We start from the raw sequence: 15,926 nt of genomic DNA, 5'->3' as shown, positions 1-15,926 counted from the left end.
ACAATAGCGCGTCATGAGTTTAGTGGAGATGTTAGCAGGCGCCCCAGATTACTTCCGGTCTGTACCGGTACGTACTGGTCCAACTAAGCCCAATAACCCGCCGAGTAAGCTCGGGAAAAAGTTGTTTTTGGTGACTAGGCCGTGGACACTTTTAAAACAGGGGGAAGGTGGGTTAGGGTATTAATAAAATGTGATTTTTCCATCAAGGAAATGCAAGTATCTATGTTAATTCATACCACATTAACAACCACAAGTTTCATAGAATATTAACATTAAGACACAAACCTTCCTAAATTTAATAAATCTAAAGCAAAAAAATAAATCTAGAATAATATATAAAAACCGATCCGATATATGGTAGAGCTCCATTTAACTTCTTAAGAGGCAAAATTGTAACCTACAACCATGAAGACGCCAGTTCTTGTTTTTGGACGCTACCTTTTAATAAGTTTCAGATCGTCATCGTAAATTAAATTGAGCAGTTTAATGAGACTGTATTACGTACGTTGCATATAGGTTTCCTGGTTTGATATGTTGTTTTCTGGGCCGTTATAACTTGCCATTAGCAGGAACCAATATAAAGTCTTAATTGAGAATGTATCGCTTCCGTTCTGGTCGGGAGAAACAAAAAGTTAACATGTTAGTACGTGAACAATGTGTGACTGGTGGGAAATAGTCACGTGACTTAATGAATCACGTGACTCATTGTGTCAACCTGTACCGGATAATATACTTTGTTTTAATATAGCAGGTAACGATGTGCAAAGTAGATTTATGGAGAACAATTACTGGACTATTCAAATTCTTTACCAAATATATAAACATAAATAAATGTTAGGGCATTTTTATCAATCTATCAAATGTATACATCGATCCAATCAATGCAGTCTTTGCTTTCTTTCGGATAATTTTGAGTCATAGCAATTATAAACTTTTATTAGTAATTAAGCATTCTATTTCACAAATAAAAATACCGCTACCAAAGAATAGAAAGATGTTGTAAAATATGATTAGATCGAAAAGATTTGTTTTGTATAAAAATCGCCAATTTTTTTTTTTTTAAATTCACGGTGTTAGTAAAACATATATTTACGATAAAAATGCATTAGGCAAATTCGACACACAAGATACCCTACAGTTTAAACTTAACAAACAAGAACACAGATTCGTAGTTGAAGAATTAAATTCTTGACTTATATCTCGAGTGCCATAGTTGATTAACATAAGGAATATAAGAGCGTATCGTACTAATATTAGCTTGGCTATTGGAATTTTAATTGCATTAAAACATGTATTGGAACATTTAAAAAACCTACAAAAGCCACACAAATTAAAAAAACTAAGATTATACAAATCTAAAAGCAGTGCAATTGGATTACTAAAAAATTAAACACACATTCTATACAGCATTAAAAACCTACAGCCGTTGCTATATATCCGTTTAAGTATGACATATCAATACAGGCATTTTTGCATGGTGTAATACATAATCACTAACTGATCCCAGGATTTTTCTCTTGATGGCACCTAAACCTCTTGTTCCAATCACAATCAGATCAATCTTGTTTTTCTCTGCAGTTTCAATGATGGCTTCTTGAGGTTTGTGATGTTCTGGAGTTTCAATAACAACTTTGACATGAATCTGTGAAGTCATTAAAAATGTTATTGGTGCAAACATTTTGAATTGAAATATTAAAACAAATTTTACATTTAAAATCTGTGAAGTAGTATATGCTAATATTTTTCCGCATTCCTGGTAATTTGAACCAATATTTTCTAGAGATTTTTAGTGCGCGGAATAAATTCATCCTGAAAATAGTTGTTAATCTAAAAACCTAGCTATTATAATGCATGCAGCGTGGTGTAGTGATAAGAACACTTGCTACACCACACATGAAGTAGTGGGTTCAATCCCCACTGATTTTATGCTGTAGCGCCCTTGATTAAGGCGCTATAAACAGTATGAACTCCTGCTGAGCCAATATTTAATAAGCAGCGTAATTATCAGGCAATTATAATTTATAATATCCCAAACTGCCACAGGCAACTCGAGACTATGTCGGAGTAACTGATGTTACTCTATGTTTAAGTCGCGCATTCGACCTTCCCACATCGAGGATAAAGATATATACAAAAAAAATCCAAGTAATTCAAAAAAGCATACAATTTTACCTTGAGGTGAACAGCTTTCATAGTGTAATTATTCTCAATTTCCTGGCACTTTAGATTGTGCTCGATCATGATTTTAGAAATTTGATCAGAAGGAAAATGAGTTCCTCCCACCACTGGCAACTTTGGTCTGTCAGCTTCATGAACAACAAAAACCTCATTGTCTGGCTTGTGGATATGTTCTACATAATCTGTGATAAAAGTGTAAAGTTTTAAAGAAATGTAAAAAATAAGCAATAAAGAAGACAAATATAAGTAATAAAGAAGACACTTACATTCAAACGCCTTCATGGCAATATCACTCCCATCTACAGCAATTAAAACTTTCATTTTTAAGTTTGAGTTTGTTTGCTATTTAACTTAATAAAAACTACAAAAAAAGATGTTTAAGTGAATTGTCTAAAATTTGCAACATATAAATGATAAATATACAAACAAGGTAAGGTTTTTGACGGTCTTTACCTGTTAAACTAACTGTCAGTTTAAAAACTTAAGATCAAATGTTAATAGATGCTATAGAATGAATATTTTGGCACTAAATTTTACTAGCAATAAGCAAAGTCTTGACTCTTAGGAAAGCAAAAGTTAAATATTTACTTTTAAACTGCTCAGAAATTCAATCAAGCTGTCAAGTAAACAATGGTTAACAATTACATCAAACAACAATGCATATTCTCATAAGACAATCGACGAATGCGAAATAAATTTTCCATTGTCATAAACAAACGTTTAACAAACGGATATGTTTAAAACGTAATATACAAAAATTTGACAACTTTCTGACTTGAAACAGGATAAATTAATCACAATCTGACAGAATTAGACTGACATGCTGTCAATTTATTGCAAATCTTTTATAACATTTGATAAAAATGTGTACGTGCAAAATGCAGCTAACCGCATTCTAAAAAAACATGATATTTTGACCCAAATTATGACGAACAATGAGTCTATTCACGATATTTGCCGAGTATTCACGTTATTGAATGACTTTACCACGCCTCTGCACAAGAGTTGTGACAAAATAAGACAAGTTGTTGATGAAATAGTATATCAGGACTTTATAGATCAAGAATATAACAGACTAACGTTCAGTACAGTCAAAAATATTAAAGTTAAAAATAAACAAATTAAAATAGAATTAATCAATATAAACTAAACCCTGCGTTTAACGCTTTTTTTATACAATTTTACCCCCATTAAACTATAAATAATTGATAAGGGAAAATCGATACTGGCATAACCATACAAAAGCCTTGATGCTCCCTTTTTCATTTATTTGTTCTATATAAAAAAGGGCTTCAAGGTGAAAGTAAGGAGACACACAAGATTGTTTCGGGGGAAATATACATTTGTTTAATATTAAAAAATTTTACTTTAGCTGATTAAGACAGCTTTGCAATTTTTATAAGATCTCTTTTACTTTATGAATTAGTTAAAGTAGGCAAAAACGTATTATTAATAACGGGTTAAGAAAAAATAATAATAATGATAAAATATGAAAGTAATTCGTGATGGAATATGAATTTATTATATAGATTTTTGCATAAATTTTTTTTATTTAGTTTTTACTTATATTTTATTGCCACTACTTAAGAAAATCTAATTTTTATTGTAAAAAATATTTATTTAAGTTATTAATATTCTATTATACTAAAAACAATAGTTTTAAGACAATATTTTTAGTAAAGAGGTATCGGACTTTACCCATGTAAAATGTCACGTAGTCACAATAACATTATAGGGGATTCCCCTCCATATACTTTATGTTATCAACAAAAAATACTACAGTGCATCTCGTAACGTAATTAAGCATAAAAAAGACAATTAATTTTGAAGTCTGATGTTGGTTTTACTCATATTTTCACGTATAAACTAAGTGTTAAATTTTTTTCCTTTATTTTCTTATGTAAGAATATTTAAATTATTAAAATTAAGTACTTGGCAACGTTTAAATTTTAGAGCTCGTCTGAAGTACGACAAAACAGCTTCTTGTTATTGAAAGCAATTTTGGTAAACCGCGATTTACGCACGTTTACAATAGCAGTTGTTTTGACCAATTAGTGTATATATAGTTGACGTATTTAAGCTGTATATTTATATTTTAAACCTAGTATACCCTACAGTGCGTTACAGTGTTAAATACTTTAAAGTAAATTTGTAAAATGAAGGTGCTTATTGCTGTTGATGCTAGTGAAATAGCAGAAAAGACTTTTAAATGTAAGTGTTTATATAAGCCAATTATACAGAGGTTATAAGACCAACTTTAATGTATTTACAAATATAATATTTGGGATTTTGTGTTCAGGGTATTTCGATAACGTTCATCACCCTAAAAATGAGGTCATCGTGTGCAATCAAGCGGAAGAACCAACGTTGCCGACCGTTATGTTTACCGGTGCGTCTGGTTTTACCAATCTTGCAAAATAATTTGTTAATTTTGTAATACATTATATATCAAATGCCTTTTTAAAACAAGGTTAAGTAATGTAACAAAGTAACTTAATTTAAATTAATGGGCCTTTGTTGTTTACATTGTCGTATAATTGATGCAAAAGTTAATTATTAAAGACAATCGAATTACTTTGCAAACAATGGAGCTTCAAGTAAATGATGCTTAACACACTAAATTACAACGAAAATTGCACCCTGATTTGTTTTAAGTACTTCCACATTTCGAATGACAAATTACTCGTGAATTTATTTTATTTTTACTTATTTGTATATACCAATTTTCTTAGCTACAGGTGCAGCATTTCCGGCCGAGGAAATTTCACGAATTATGACCGAACACAACAACCAAAAGAAACGAATTCAACACAAATTTTCAGAGAAAATCAAAACATCAAACGTAAGCTTTAAATTCAAACTAGAAAATTACTAGAATTGCGTATGTATTATAAAGTATTTCAATGTTTTATTCGCAATTATTTTGTTAAGTAAAAACTACATTTTTTTCAAATATAGATTCATTTATTAAATGATTATCCAGATATTAAATCTAACTTTTTCTTTGTTTTTTACTTTAGCTTAATGCTCAAGTGATAGTGGAGACTGTAGAGGGAAAGATAGGACATGCGATCTGCAAGAAATCTGAAGAACTCAACATTGACATGATCGTGATTGGATCCAGAGGCTTGGGTCTCATCAAACGAAAAATCTTTGGCTCAGTTAGCGAATATGTTCTACATCATTCTAAAATACCTGTCTTGATTTGCCATGTTTAATCGAATTAAAACATGATTTAATGTTGTTACGCCAAATTGTATTCACTGTCGTACTAACTTTGGTGTATAACACTTTAATATTTCTCCAATTTAATAAACCGACTGTAGCCTAACAAGTAATTTTGTAAGTTTGTGGACGTATTTAAATTTCACAACGCTTCATATATGTATGTAACTTATATTTGTAACCTAAAATTTTGCATGTATTTAAAATAATATCCTGAAAATTCTTGAACCAGTTACGTATGCAAAATTATGCTTAATAAATATTTAAAAAAAAAACATTAAATATTTTCAGACCTAAAAAATATGAATATAAAATTTTGATTTTCCCAAGACTGAATTTTATTTTAAATATTTATGTTATTTTTTACAAACATAGGATAAGTCGATTTATTCTGGCAATAATAGGTTTATGGTTCAAAAAACCTGTGATCCCCATACTTAATTTACAACCCCACAACTATTCATCTGTACAACCTAATTACCATACATCACGTTAACTTAGGTTTAGTTGGCTTTGCAAGGTATAGATAATAAAAAAACGGACTTCAATTATAAAGAAATTCTTGTCCAGGCTTATCGCAATCTCTTTAGATATAAAAATACAGAATACGTGCCTAATATGGCTTATAACTGGCCATAAACGATTTTTTACGTGATAAGTCAGTGTTTTCATACAATTTAGAACCAAAATCTGCTACCGTAACGACCTTATACAAAGTACAATATCGTAGGTAGTTAGTTCATAAAAAAAAGACTTTAAGGCGATGAAGTTAGATTAGATTAATGAAGTTAGATCAGTCTTTAATTGAATTTGAAATTAAAACCCTTATTTGGTTGGCTGTCAATTTCTTTTATAAATCGTCGTACAAAAATTCAGGACCGATTAGTTAACAACAGGTAATACGAGCTCCTTTCGTTAGAAAAATAGACTTGTAAAATAATCCCACGATTGCGATTGTTCCGTGGAATCGAAAACCTCAACAGACAAACGACAGCTGATTGAACTTGTGTTTCAACGTACTTATCCTTAGATGTGGGACTGCGTGAATGTAATGAACAAAGAATCGTGCCTAATGTACGTTAATGACGCAGTAAAGAATGTAATGCTCAGACGTAACATGAAATGCATCGTCATATAAACAATCTCAAATTTTTACATAGGAATTTTAATTCAGTCTCAGTTTAGAATTTTTTAAACACCTATACTAAAAAACTCCTAAAATAGGTTTAGCAACTCTATAAGATTGTTTCTCTTAGTTAAGTCTAAATTTAAACTACGAAGAAAGGCGTGTAGCGTTGTGGTTGGTAACTGGCATATAAAAGCCCTGTAATTTATAAATTAGTCAGAGTTTCGGTTTGTTGTAGTATAAAATATTATTATACCAAACAATATATTGTCTTAACTAGCGTGAGACGCGTCATATTACAATAAGCATACCATGTATGTTTTGATTAGGTTTAAAGGCAATATAAGTCAGATAGAAAATGAATAACTAACTTACATTTTCTAAATTTTAGGAGTGTTTAAGATATATTTTGACATAAAGTTTACAGCACAACTTGTTTAAAATAATAAAAAATGAAAGTGTTGCGAATGTTAGCAACTTTTGCAATTTCAGCAATTTTAATTGAAGCTACTCATTCTTTTGGTAAGTTTTTGAAAATTTCAGCCTTAGGTAATATTGTTGCCTGTATAGATATTTTGCTACTTTATTCATCAAATATTACTTATAATGGCTTGGTGTTTCTTAAACGGGTGTAATGAACCGTAAAAAATATTATCAAGTCTTTGGTCACTTATGATATGGCAATTGACCGTATCTCGTATTCAATAAAGTAAAGAGAACTGGTCGTCTCATTACGCTATATCGTAGTTATTTCAGGTGTCAAAAATAACCATATTTTTCGTTTTTTTATTTAGATCCATGTTGTTCATTTCCTTGTCAAAACTCGGGTATTTGTATGTCACGACCTAAGGGATTGACCTATCAATGTGATTGCACACAGACAGGATATTATGGAATCAATTGCGACACCCGTAAGCCTTCATAAATCTTGTATATGTTTTTTATATCTATAAGCCAGTTTAGAATACATAATGTTATTTCTGTCTTTATCTTCAAAAAATCAAAATTTTAAAGTAATTTTTGTGATGTGAGTAACCACATGTGGCACCACGGTATATCTATTTTTCACAAGCCAAAAATGCAAACTTAAATCAATATATATTTTTTACTTGTTGTAAAATGTTTTTTATTAATTTTTGCAATGACTGGCCAAGTATTTTTGCTAATTCAAAAACACATTATTCTGTTTGTAGCCTATCTAGGAACACGTGTCAAATTGTGGTTTAAACCATCCAAGGAATCACTTCATTACTACTTAACACATTACGAGTACTTGTGGAAGGTTGTCAACAATATTTCATGGCTACGAAAAACATTAATGAAACTCGTCTTAAAAAGTAAGTAGTTGTGTTTTCTTAAAACTAAAAGGGTAATAGTCATTTGCACTTAACTTAAAGCAAGTTTGCTGACCCGAAATATAAGTTTCAGGGGCGGAGCACGACTTTCGAAATATTCAAATAGTTATCGGATCATTTCATTTAAATATATGATCTTTAGTTTTGCGATCAAGTTTGTCTGTATATCATTATCGTAAATGCTTTTAACCTTTTCAGTTTTGATGACATGACAAAACATGTTTATTTAAACAAAATATTTTTAGTTCGGATCGGATTTGTGGCTGAGCCATCTCCCTATCGAGGCATGGAAAGTTACCCTTCATGGAATGGGTATATCAACAATACGATGTACGTCAGAAGTTTGCCCCCTATACCTGATGACTGTCCAACGCCGATGGGAGTAAAAGGCAAAAAGAACTTGACATTTAAAATTAAAAAAAAAAACTAAAATTGTTGTGGTGTAGTTTAAGCTAAAAGACATATGTACTTTTAATTGCCCACTAATTAGTATACACATATAACAATGTTAAAGAAAAGTTACTTTTAATTTTAGGTTTTGCCAAACTACCCGATCCTGACTACCTCGTAGACACCTTTCTTGCAAGAAAAAAGTTTATCCCATGCCCTCAAAGAACAAGTGTTACTTTTCCATTCTTTGCCCAGCATTTTACTCATCAGGTTTTTCGAACTGATCTAGTCAAAGGAATTCCGTTTCAACAAGGAAGTCATGCGGTTAGTAAAAATTATTTTGTATAATACTTGGCTTCTAATATTAAGAATTAAAATTCCATTTATAAATGCAAATTTTCAATGTTTGATGGATAACTTATTTAGGTGGAGTTCAACTTAATTTATATATATTTTTTATTCACAGATAAGTCTTGAACATGTATATGGTGATAACGTTGAACGACAAAATGCCTTGCGTATCGGCAAAGGTAAGTATATTATTTAAAAAAATAACAACAAATTTATACAAGTACAAAAATGCATACCCACTAAAATAAGGAAAAATTTCTTTTTTGATAAAAGTTGGGTTATAAAAAAATTAATACATTTGTTTGTTCCAGAAAAAATAGCGCATCATTTAAAAGAATTCTTAATGTAATTACAATATATATATATAATTCCGCAAATATTTGCTACTATTAACTTTTTTTAGGAGGAAAGTTAAAGTATCAAATAATCAACGAAGAAATATTTCCACCCTCGATAAAAGATGCAAATGTATTCATGACCGGTTCAGAACGTTTAACTGAAAAATATCAATTTGCAATGGGCCACCCCGGATTTTTAATGATGCCAACATTCTTTGTTTTTCAAACGATTTGGTTAAGGTAAAGATAAACTTAAAGTTAAATAGCATTAAATTATAAATGGACTGTTAGTATTGTGTAATTATGATTTGGGATGTGAAAGTGATTAAAAAATTTAAATATTTAATAATTCTGGTTAAATTATAAAATGATATTTTATACATTACTAGAGAGCACAATCGAGTTTGTGAAATTCTGTTGGAGGAAAATCCATATTGGGACGATGAAAGAATTTATCAAACGGCAAGACTGGTTTTAATAGGTATAGAGCTTACTTATGGCATTAAACCATTAAGTTTATGCCCTTTTAGAAATCTTAGAAAATGTTATAGTTGAATGACCAGTCATTGTACTGTCAACTTTCCAAGTAAATACTTAGCGTGGGCGTTAGTTTCTTTACTACCTTTTGGGTTCACTGACCTAGTTAATAAAAGTTTTATATAATTTTGTTTATTTTAGGTGAAACTTTAAAAATCGTGATAGAAGATTATGTTCAGCATCTTAGCGGTTATCATTTTAAGCTTCTCTATGACCCAGAACTGCTGCACGATGTAGGTCTATCTCACCACAACCAGATCCATGTTGAGTTTCAAATGTTGTATCATTGGCACGCACTGTCTCCTGACCACGTGGTTCTCAACCAATCAACGTACAATATAAGGGAGTTGTTGTTTAACCCAAAACCTGTTGTAAAAGCGGGCATGGCTCAAACGTTTAAAGATTTGTCGTCTCAATTTGCTGGAAGGGTACGTTTACTATAACTTATATTAAAAAAGTTGCATCTATTAGCCCGCTAATATTTTTTATTATTCAAATAAATCATTTCTTATATTGATATTGTTAAGGTTGGTGACGGACACAACCAAGGACAGGCGACCCTTCACGTAGCCAGGAAAGCAATACGAGATGGAAGAAAGTTGAAACTACAATCCCTTAATAATTATCGAAAAAAATTTGGACTTATACCTTATAAAACATTCCTTGATCTTACAGGTATATATTGAATATTGATTTAAAATTTTTAAAGGATTTTTTACATTTTTTTAATTTAAAATAATAACAAAATTTTGATATTTTTTAAGGTGATCTGGATACAGCTGAAAAGTTAAAAGAACTTTACGGAGAAGTTGACGCTGTTGAGTTTTACTTCGGAATGTTTATTGAAAAACGAAGAGATTTCCAATTGTTTGGCCAAACGATAACAGAAATTGGATCTCCATATTCATTAAAGGGTAAATTGAAAAAAAACATGAATAAAACGTCAACTTTAGTTATTACCCCCAAGAGTTTAAATATATTTTGTTTCGATTTAATTGCTATTTGTATTTGTACCAGGTTTAATGGGGAATCCAATTGGATCTAAAGATTGGTGGAAGCCAAGTACATTCGGTGGTGAAAGAGTTTTTAATATAATCAAGACAGCTACACTACAAGTATTTAACTTTTACAATACTAGGTTAATAGGACCTTAGCAGTTGTTTTGCACAAGCAAAATTTTCTATTTACTTTAGCAATATAGCGAACACTCTAAGTTATACTAAAGATTATTTACAAAAGATTTCAACAAGCCAGAAAATGTAAAGGCTTAATTAAGGCTGTTAGCTAAAAGATATTAGTTATTTTTTATTTATTTACATTTACTTTAAAATAGGCATTTAGTTTTTGTAAAGTTTTTTTCCTTGGATTTATAGAAGTTGGTGTGCCAAAATGTGGGGGAGCCATGCCCCCGAGTATCCTTTCGAGTACCCGATGACGTCACGTACGTTGACAATGACGTCACAACCCTTTCTAGCAAGGACAATACGTCGGCTATTCTAATGAAAATAGCTAAGGGAGAAAACGTACAGGACGGATACATGAAAAAAGTTGAACACTCGGAGTTGGATGGAAATCAAATTGGAGAAACACCTGTAGCTACTAAACTAAAAACCGAGTTGTGATAACAACGTTTTCTACGTGTTTGGTCGATTTTTGTTAATTTTCCTAAATTGATTTAAAAATAAGTAATATAAAAAATAAAAACTATGCATATTTGTAAATATTTGTAACGCTTATAGTGGTTTTATTTTTCGTAATAAAAACTGCCTTTCTTGAGTTTTTTAACAGCACGGTCTGGTGATTTGGTTAAGCAACAAGTCATTTCAAAACAATGCAGTTTAGCGCAGTAGCAATGTCACGAACTTTAGGTTTTATTAAAAGGCAAGCGCATACAGGTATAGTGTTAAGTTATTACGTGCTCAAAATGGTTCAAATTTATATTATCAAAGCATCAATTAAAAGTGCAAGGTTTGTTTATACTTTTAAACATTTTAGAAAAATTGTTTTATAGAAAAACAATTTTAAGAAAATATAATCACAACATAAACATTTAATTGGTTCGTTATTAAATTGTGATGTGTATTTTGTAAACGCATTTCCGTTACAAGCTATATATGGGCACATAATTTCCTAACAATTTATATGCTAAAGATTTAGCTACTACATGTTAAAAAACACAATATAAAGCATAAGCCGTATACAAGCAAAAAGAGACAATTTGTTATTCATTTAATTGTAGAGTTCATTATAATTGGGGTAAGATGTTGTGTAAATACTTAATTTTTGCAAGTGTATTTATACTTTGAACCGGCAGCGTGGTGTAGTGGTAAGAACTCTTGCTACACCACACATGAGGTCGTGGGTTCAATCCCCAGTGATCTCATGCTGCAGCGCCCTTGAGTAAGGCGCTATAAACGCCATAAACTCCTGCTGAGCCAGCACTTACTCAGCAGCATAATTACCGAGCAATTATAATCTATATAATATCCCAAACTGCTAAAGGCAACTCGAGACTGGGACGGAGTAACTTATGTTACTCTATGTTTAAGTCGCGCATTCGACTTTCCCACATCGAGGATAAAGATATAAACAAAAACAAAAACAAAAAAAAAACTTGTTAGTTATGCAGCAAATGGAAATAAAGATGAAGGTACAGAAAAATACATTTAAAAATCGAAAAATTTGTTCTTGCCAACTTACCATAAAGTAGTGCAAAATTGTGTAATTTAGACTAAGACTTTATTTTTAAAAATTTTGTACTACAGTAGACCCATGTTGTTCGTTTCCATGCCAACATTCGGCAGTTTGTATGTCAAGACCGAAGGGAATGGAATATTTCTGCGACTGCTCAGCTACAGGATATTATGGAAAAAATTGTGAACATGGTATTTTATTTTCTGTTAAACGACATTGTATAAATTAACCATTTTTTCTTCAAATTTATAGCGGGCTGTATACGTTACTTTTTTTGTTTAGAGTATTTCGGAACTTGGTTGAGGTCCCTTTTTAAACCTTCAAAAACAACCATGCAATATTTCTTAACAAATTTCGATCTTTTATGGAAGATGATCAACAACATTCAACCAATTCGGAAATTTCTCATGAAAACAGTTTTATTAAGTAAGTTAGAATTTAGTCATGTTGCGCATAACACTTCTTAACGTATTTAAAGTTTAAATGTATAGCATTTAAAAGAGCATTCAATGACTATTTCCCTTTATGCTGTCTGCTATTTAAAACGGATTTCGCAAAAGGTTATATTAACAACAACAAAGTTGCGTTATTTTTGTAAATATTTAATAACGATTAATTTTAAAGTAAGGACAAATTTTGTGCCTGAGCCAACGGTTTATCGTGCTATGGAAGATTATCCAAATTGGAACGGATATATTAATTCATCCAAGTACGTTCGGACCTTACCACCCGTACCTGCAAATTGCCCAACGCCTCTCGGGGTAGTAGGTAAGTTATATAAAATGTGTCATAAACTTTGGAGTATGGACGAGATTGTAAAAATTTTGCATTGAATCATAGTCGACCCAAAATGTGTAGTTAATGTATTATCCAACCCCAAACCTACTTATTTTAAAATTTTAAACAGAAATTTATTTTAGGTCCTAAAAAGTTGCCAGATATTGACTACATGGTCGAAAGGTTTCTATCTCGTAAGAAATTTGTGCCTTGCCCGAGAAGAACAAGTCTCGTTTTCCCCTTCTTTGCGCAACATTTTACCCATCAATTTTTCAGGACGAACTTACAAAAAGGAATGCCATTTCAAACGGGAGGCCAAGGTGTAAGTGGTCACAGGATTTGATCGCTTTAGTTGCTTAATCAGTGTAAACATAAAAAAAAACTTTTTCAGGTTAACATGGAAACTTTGTACGGGGACAATTTAAAAAGACAACGAGCGCTAAGGTCTCACCAAGGTATGTCAAGTGAACAGGTATTGCTTAATATCAAAGCATATAAAAATCCCTTTTTCTGATTTTAAAGGTGGAAAGTTGAAATACCAGATTTTGAATGGTGAAGTGTTTCCACCTTCTATTTAAGAAGCAAAGGTCTTTATGGCAGGGGCTGAAAATATGACCGAGTCTCTTCGCTTTGCAATGGGCCACGCTGGGTTTTTAATGCTGCCTTCCTTTTTTGTATTCCAAACCGTTTGGCTCAGGTTAAAACAATTGTATATACGAAAAAAATTGTATTTTAGAATAGTTTAATTACTAAAAAATGTTACAGAGAACACAACCGTGTATGTGAAATCATTAAAGAAGAAAATCCATATTGGGATGACGAAAGAATCTTTCAAGCTGCAAGGCTTGTTATTATAGGTATGCGATATCATTGTTTGGTTGTGTTCAAGCATTTGAACTAAATGGTAAAATTTTTTAACGATTTTTTTAGGTGAATGTATTAAAATTGTCATTGAAGATTACGTACAACATTTAAGCGGATTTGGATTCAAACTTATGTACGATCCTGAAATCTTATTTGGTGAGGGAATCGCTTATCACAATCAAATACATATAGAGTTTGATTTATTGTACCATTGGCATGCATTGATGCCTGATCGTTACGTGATTGATAACGAGCCTCTGACTACGCGACAATTTCTGTTCAACCCAAAACCAATCGTAGATGCCGGACTTGCAAAGACATTTGATAGATTATCTCATCAATTCGCGGGCAAAGTAAATATAAACTACTAGTTACATAACAAATTTTCGTAAATTGAAGCAATCATTTTTAACGGTAAAGGATTATTAGAATAAATATTTGATTTAGGGAGCCGAAGGGCACAATATAGGAGATGCATCAATCCATGTTGCCAAGATGGCGATGGCCCAAGGTCGACTTTTACGATGCCAGTCACTTAATCAATATCGATTGAAGTTTGGAATGGAACCACACAAAAGTTTTGAAGATCTTGTCGGTGAGATATGTAAAATCTATTTGATTTTTTGACATAAAGTTAAGTATAAAATAAAAATCTAATCCAATCGTTCAAGTTTATGTTTTATACAAGTTTTTAACACATTTTAAAATCTAGCTGATCAAGATGATGCAAAGGAACTTGAAGAAATCTACGGTGACATTAACGCAGTTGAGTTTTACTTTGGCATGTTTTTGGAGAAACGAAGAAAGCTGCAAATGTTCGGCGAAACTATAACCGAAATCGGAGCACCTTATTCGTTAAAGGGTAACAAAAATAAATCAAAAATTTAAGTTATGTCATTGAATTTACGAACCTTTATTTCAAAACAGGTTTAATGGGGAATCCAATTGGATCTAAAAATTGGTGGAAGCCAAGTACATTCGGTGGAGAAAAAGTATTTAATATTATCAAAACAACCACACTACAGGTATTTGTAAATCATAAACTACTTATCGTACATATTCTACTACTCAATGTTTTTTTAAGTTAAACATTTGTATTATATATTACAGGACTTGGTTTGCAGAAATGTGAATGGAAAATGCCCGCTCGCTTCATTTACAGTTCCAGATGGAATAAAATACAACGGCCCCACTGAACCCCTACCACTGGGGTCAGATAACTCGGCAGAGATTTTAGCCAACATTTGGGTTCGAAAAGTTCACGATCCCGATTATTATGCAAATCAAAATGGGGGTTGGGAAGAAGAGGCTGTGGAAGGAGACGAGGATCAAGAGGATGAGAATCCAGATGGGAACAATTTTCAGTTAAATGAGGATGATCCAGATAATTATAAATATGAATATCATCATTTTAACTTTGATCATTCCAATGAAATTAAGCAAGGTCACAAAGAAGATTCTTCCAAAACAAAGAAAATTGAACTATAGAAACGTATTCTAGTATAATTTTGGGAAAATTTATTTAATATTCTTTAATAAACAGAAGGCTTTGCATATTTTTATACCTCAAAGTATACTACAAACAAAAAAGTAAGCCAACCTATATTATATATACATGAAAAATGAACCAGTAAATTTCACCGTGAGTAATAGGTTTCGTTTTGTAATGGGAAAAATGGGGCCAATTTCGAAGCGGCCAAGCAAGTTGTAAACAAATCATATACATTGAGTTTTTTAAAGGATATTTAGATCCTAAATTGGTAATATGATCAGTATGCCAGAATATCTAAAACGTGTATAATATTTTTCTAACTTTAACTGCTACGGTAAATATTCAGAAATTGTTACAAATGCGTGAAACCTAGCCACTGACCTACGCCTGCAACCTTGTAATATGTGACATAATTAACATGACTTATTAGGCTTAATTTTATATTGATAAATGATTACAGGAAATGCACATACTGTTACATTTCCTAATAAATACATCTAATAAAACAATTATACAAAAGCTAAGATATCCTGTTCGGTAGTGAGTACAAATGATTTTTGGTTCCACGCAAAATCAAATACGAATTTGGGCAACAAAAT

General features: G+C 31.5%; 4 protein-coding genes across 5 annotated transcripts; 3 read left to right on the top strand and 1 right to left on the bottom strand.

The window, feature by feature from the left end:
• Positions 1 to 915: 915 nt before the first annotated feature.
• Positions 916 to 2,589, bottom strand: LOC145759253 (universal stress protein YxiE-like). The gene is made up of 3 exons (XM_082573030.1): positions 2,445 to 2,589; positions 2,173 to 2,360; positions 916 to 1,642 (listed from the first exon to the last, which is right to left on the bottom strand). Exons 1-3 carry the CDS (start codon positions 2,497 to 2,499, stop codon positions 1,442 to 1,444), a joined length of 444 nt encoding a protein of 147 aa, XP_082429156.1. The 5' UTR covers positions 2,500 to 2,589; the 3' UTR covers positions 916 to 1,441.
• Positions 2,590 to 4,162: 1,573 nt separating this feature from the next.
• Positions 4,163 to 5,699, top strand: LOC145758975 (universal stress protein YxiE-like). Of its 2 annotated transcripts, none has more exons than XM_082572685.1 (4): positions 4,163 to 4,389; positions 4,478 to 4,567; positions 4,917 to 5,020; positions 5,199 to 5,699. In XM_082572685.1, exons 1-4 carry the CDS (start codon positions 4,335 to 4,337, stop codon positions 5,394 to 5,396), a joined length of 447 nt encoding a protein of 148 aa, XP_082428811.1. In that variant the 5' UTR covers positions 4,163 to 4,334; the 3' UTR covers positions 5,397 to 5,699. The 2 variants fall into 2 exon arrangements, with proteins under 2 accessions (XP_082428811.1, XP_082428810.1); XM_082572684.1 differs by having other exon boundaries at positions 4,167 to 4,389; positions 4,911 to 5,020; positions 5,199 to 5,697.
• A 1,219-nt stretch (positions 5,700 to 6,918) lies between these two features.
• LOC145758974 (prostaglandin G/H synthase 2-like) lies at positions 6,919 to 11,285 on the top strand. Its single transcript, XM_082572683.1, has 13 exons — positions 6,919 to 7,051; positions 7,324 to 7,440; positions 7,723 to 7,866; positions 8,130 to 8,273; positions 8,420 to 8,598; positions 8,741 to 8,804; positions 9,029 to 9,203; positions 9,353 to 9,444; positions 9,642 to 9,928; positions 10,028 to 10,175; positions 10,265 to 10,414; positions 10,518 to 10,615; positions 10,874 to 11,285. The coding sequence occupies exons 1-13, from the start codon at positions 6,982 to 6,984 to the stop codon at positions 11,120 to 11,122; spliced, it is 1,917 nt and encodes a 638-aa protein (XP_082428809.1). The 5' UTR covers positions 6,919 to 6,981; the 3' UTR covers positions 11,123 to 11,285.
• A 105-nt stretch (positions 11,286 to 11,390) lies between these two features.
• Positions 11,391 to 15,323, top strand: LOC145759610 (prostaglandin G/H synthase 2-like). Its single transcript, XM_082573458.1, is given in 13 exon segments — positions 11,391 to 11,756; positions 12,266 to 12,385; positions 12,477 to 12,620; positions 12,819 to 12,962; positions 13,115 to 13,293; positions 13,363 to 13,426; positions 13,494 to 13,668; positions 13,737 to 13,828; positions 13,902 to 14,188; positions 14,283 to 14,430; positions 14,548 to 14,697; positions 14,763 to 14,860; positions 14,946 to 15,323. Coding segments are annotated over 12 exon segments (1,935 nt in total). The 5' UTR covers positions 11,391 to 11,756; positions 12,266 to 12,309.
• The last annotated feature ends 603 nt before the right edge of the window (positions 15,324 to 15,926 follow it).

This window comes from Corella eumyota, chromosome 7 (assembly GCF_963082875.1).
Source record: "Corella eumyota chromosome 7, kaCorEumy4.1, whole genome shotgun sequence".
Lineage (NCBI taxonomy): Eukaryota > Metazoa > Chordata > Ascidiacea > Phlebobranchia > Corellidae > Corella > Corella eumyota.
Note: the sequence above shows the minus strand (reverse complement) of the source record. Positions and strands in the feature narration are given on the sequence as shown.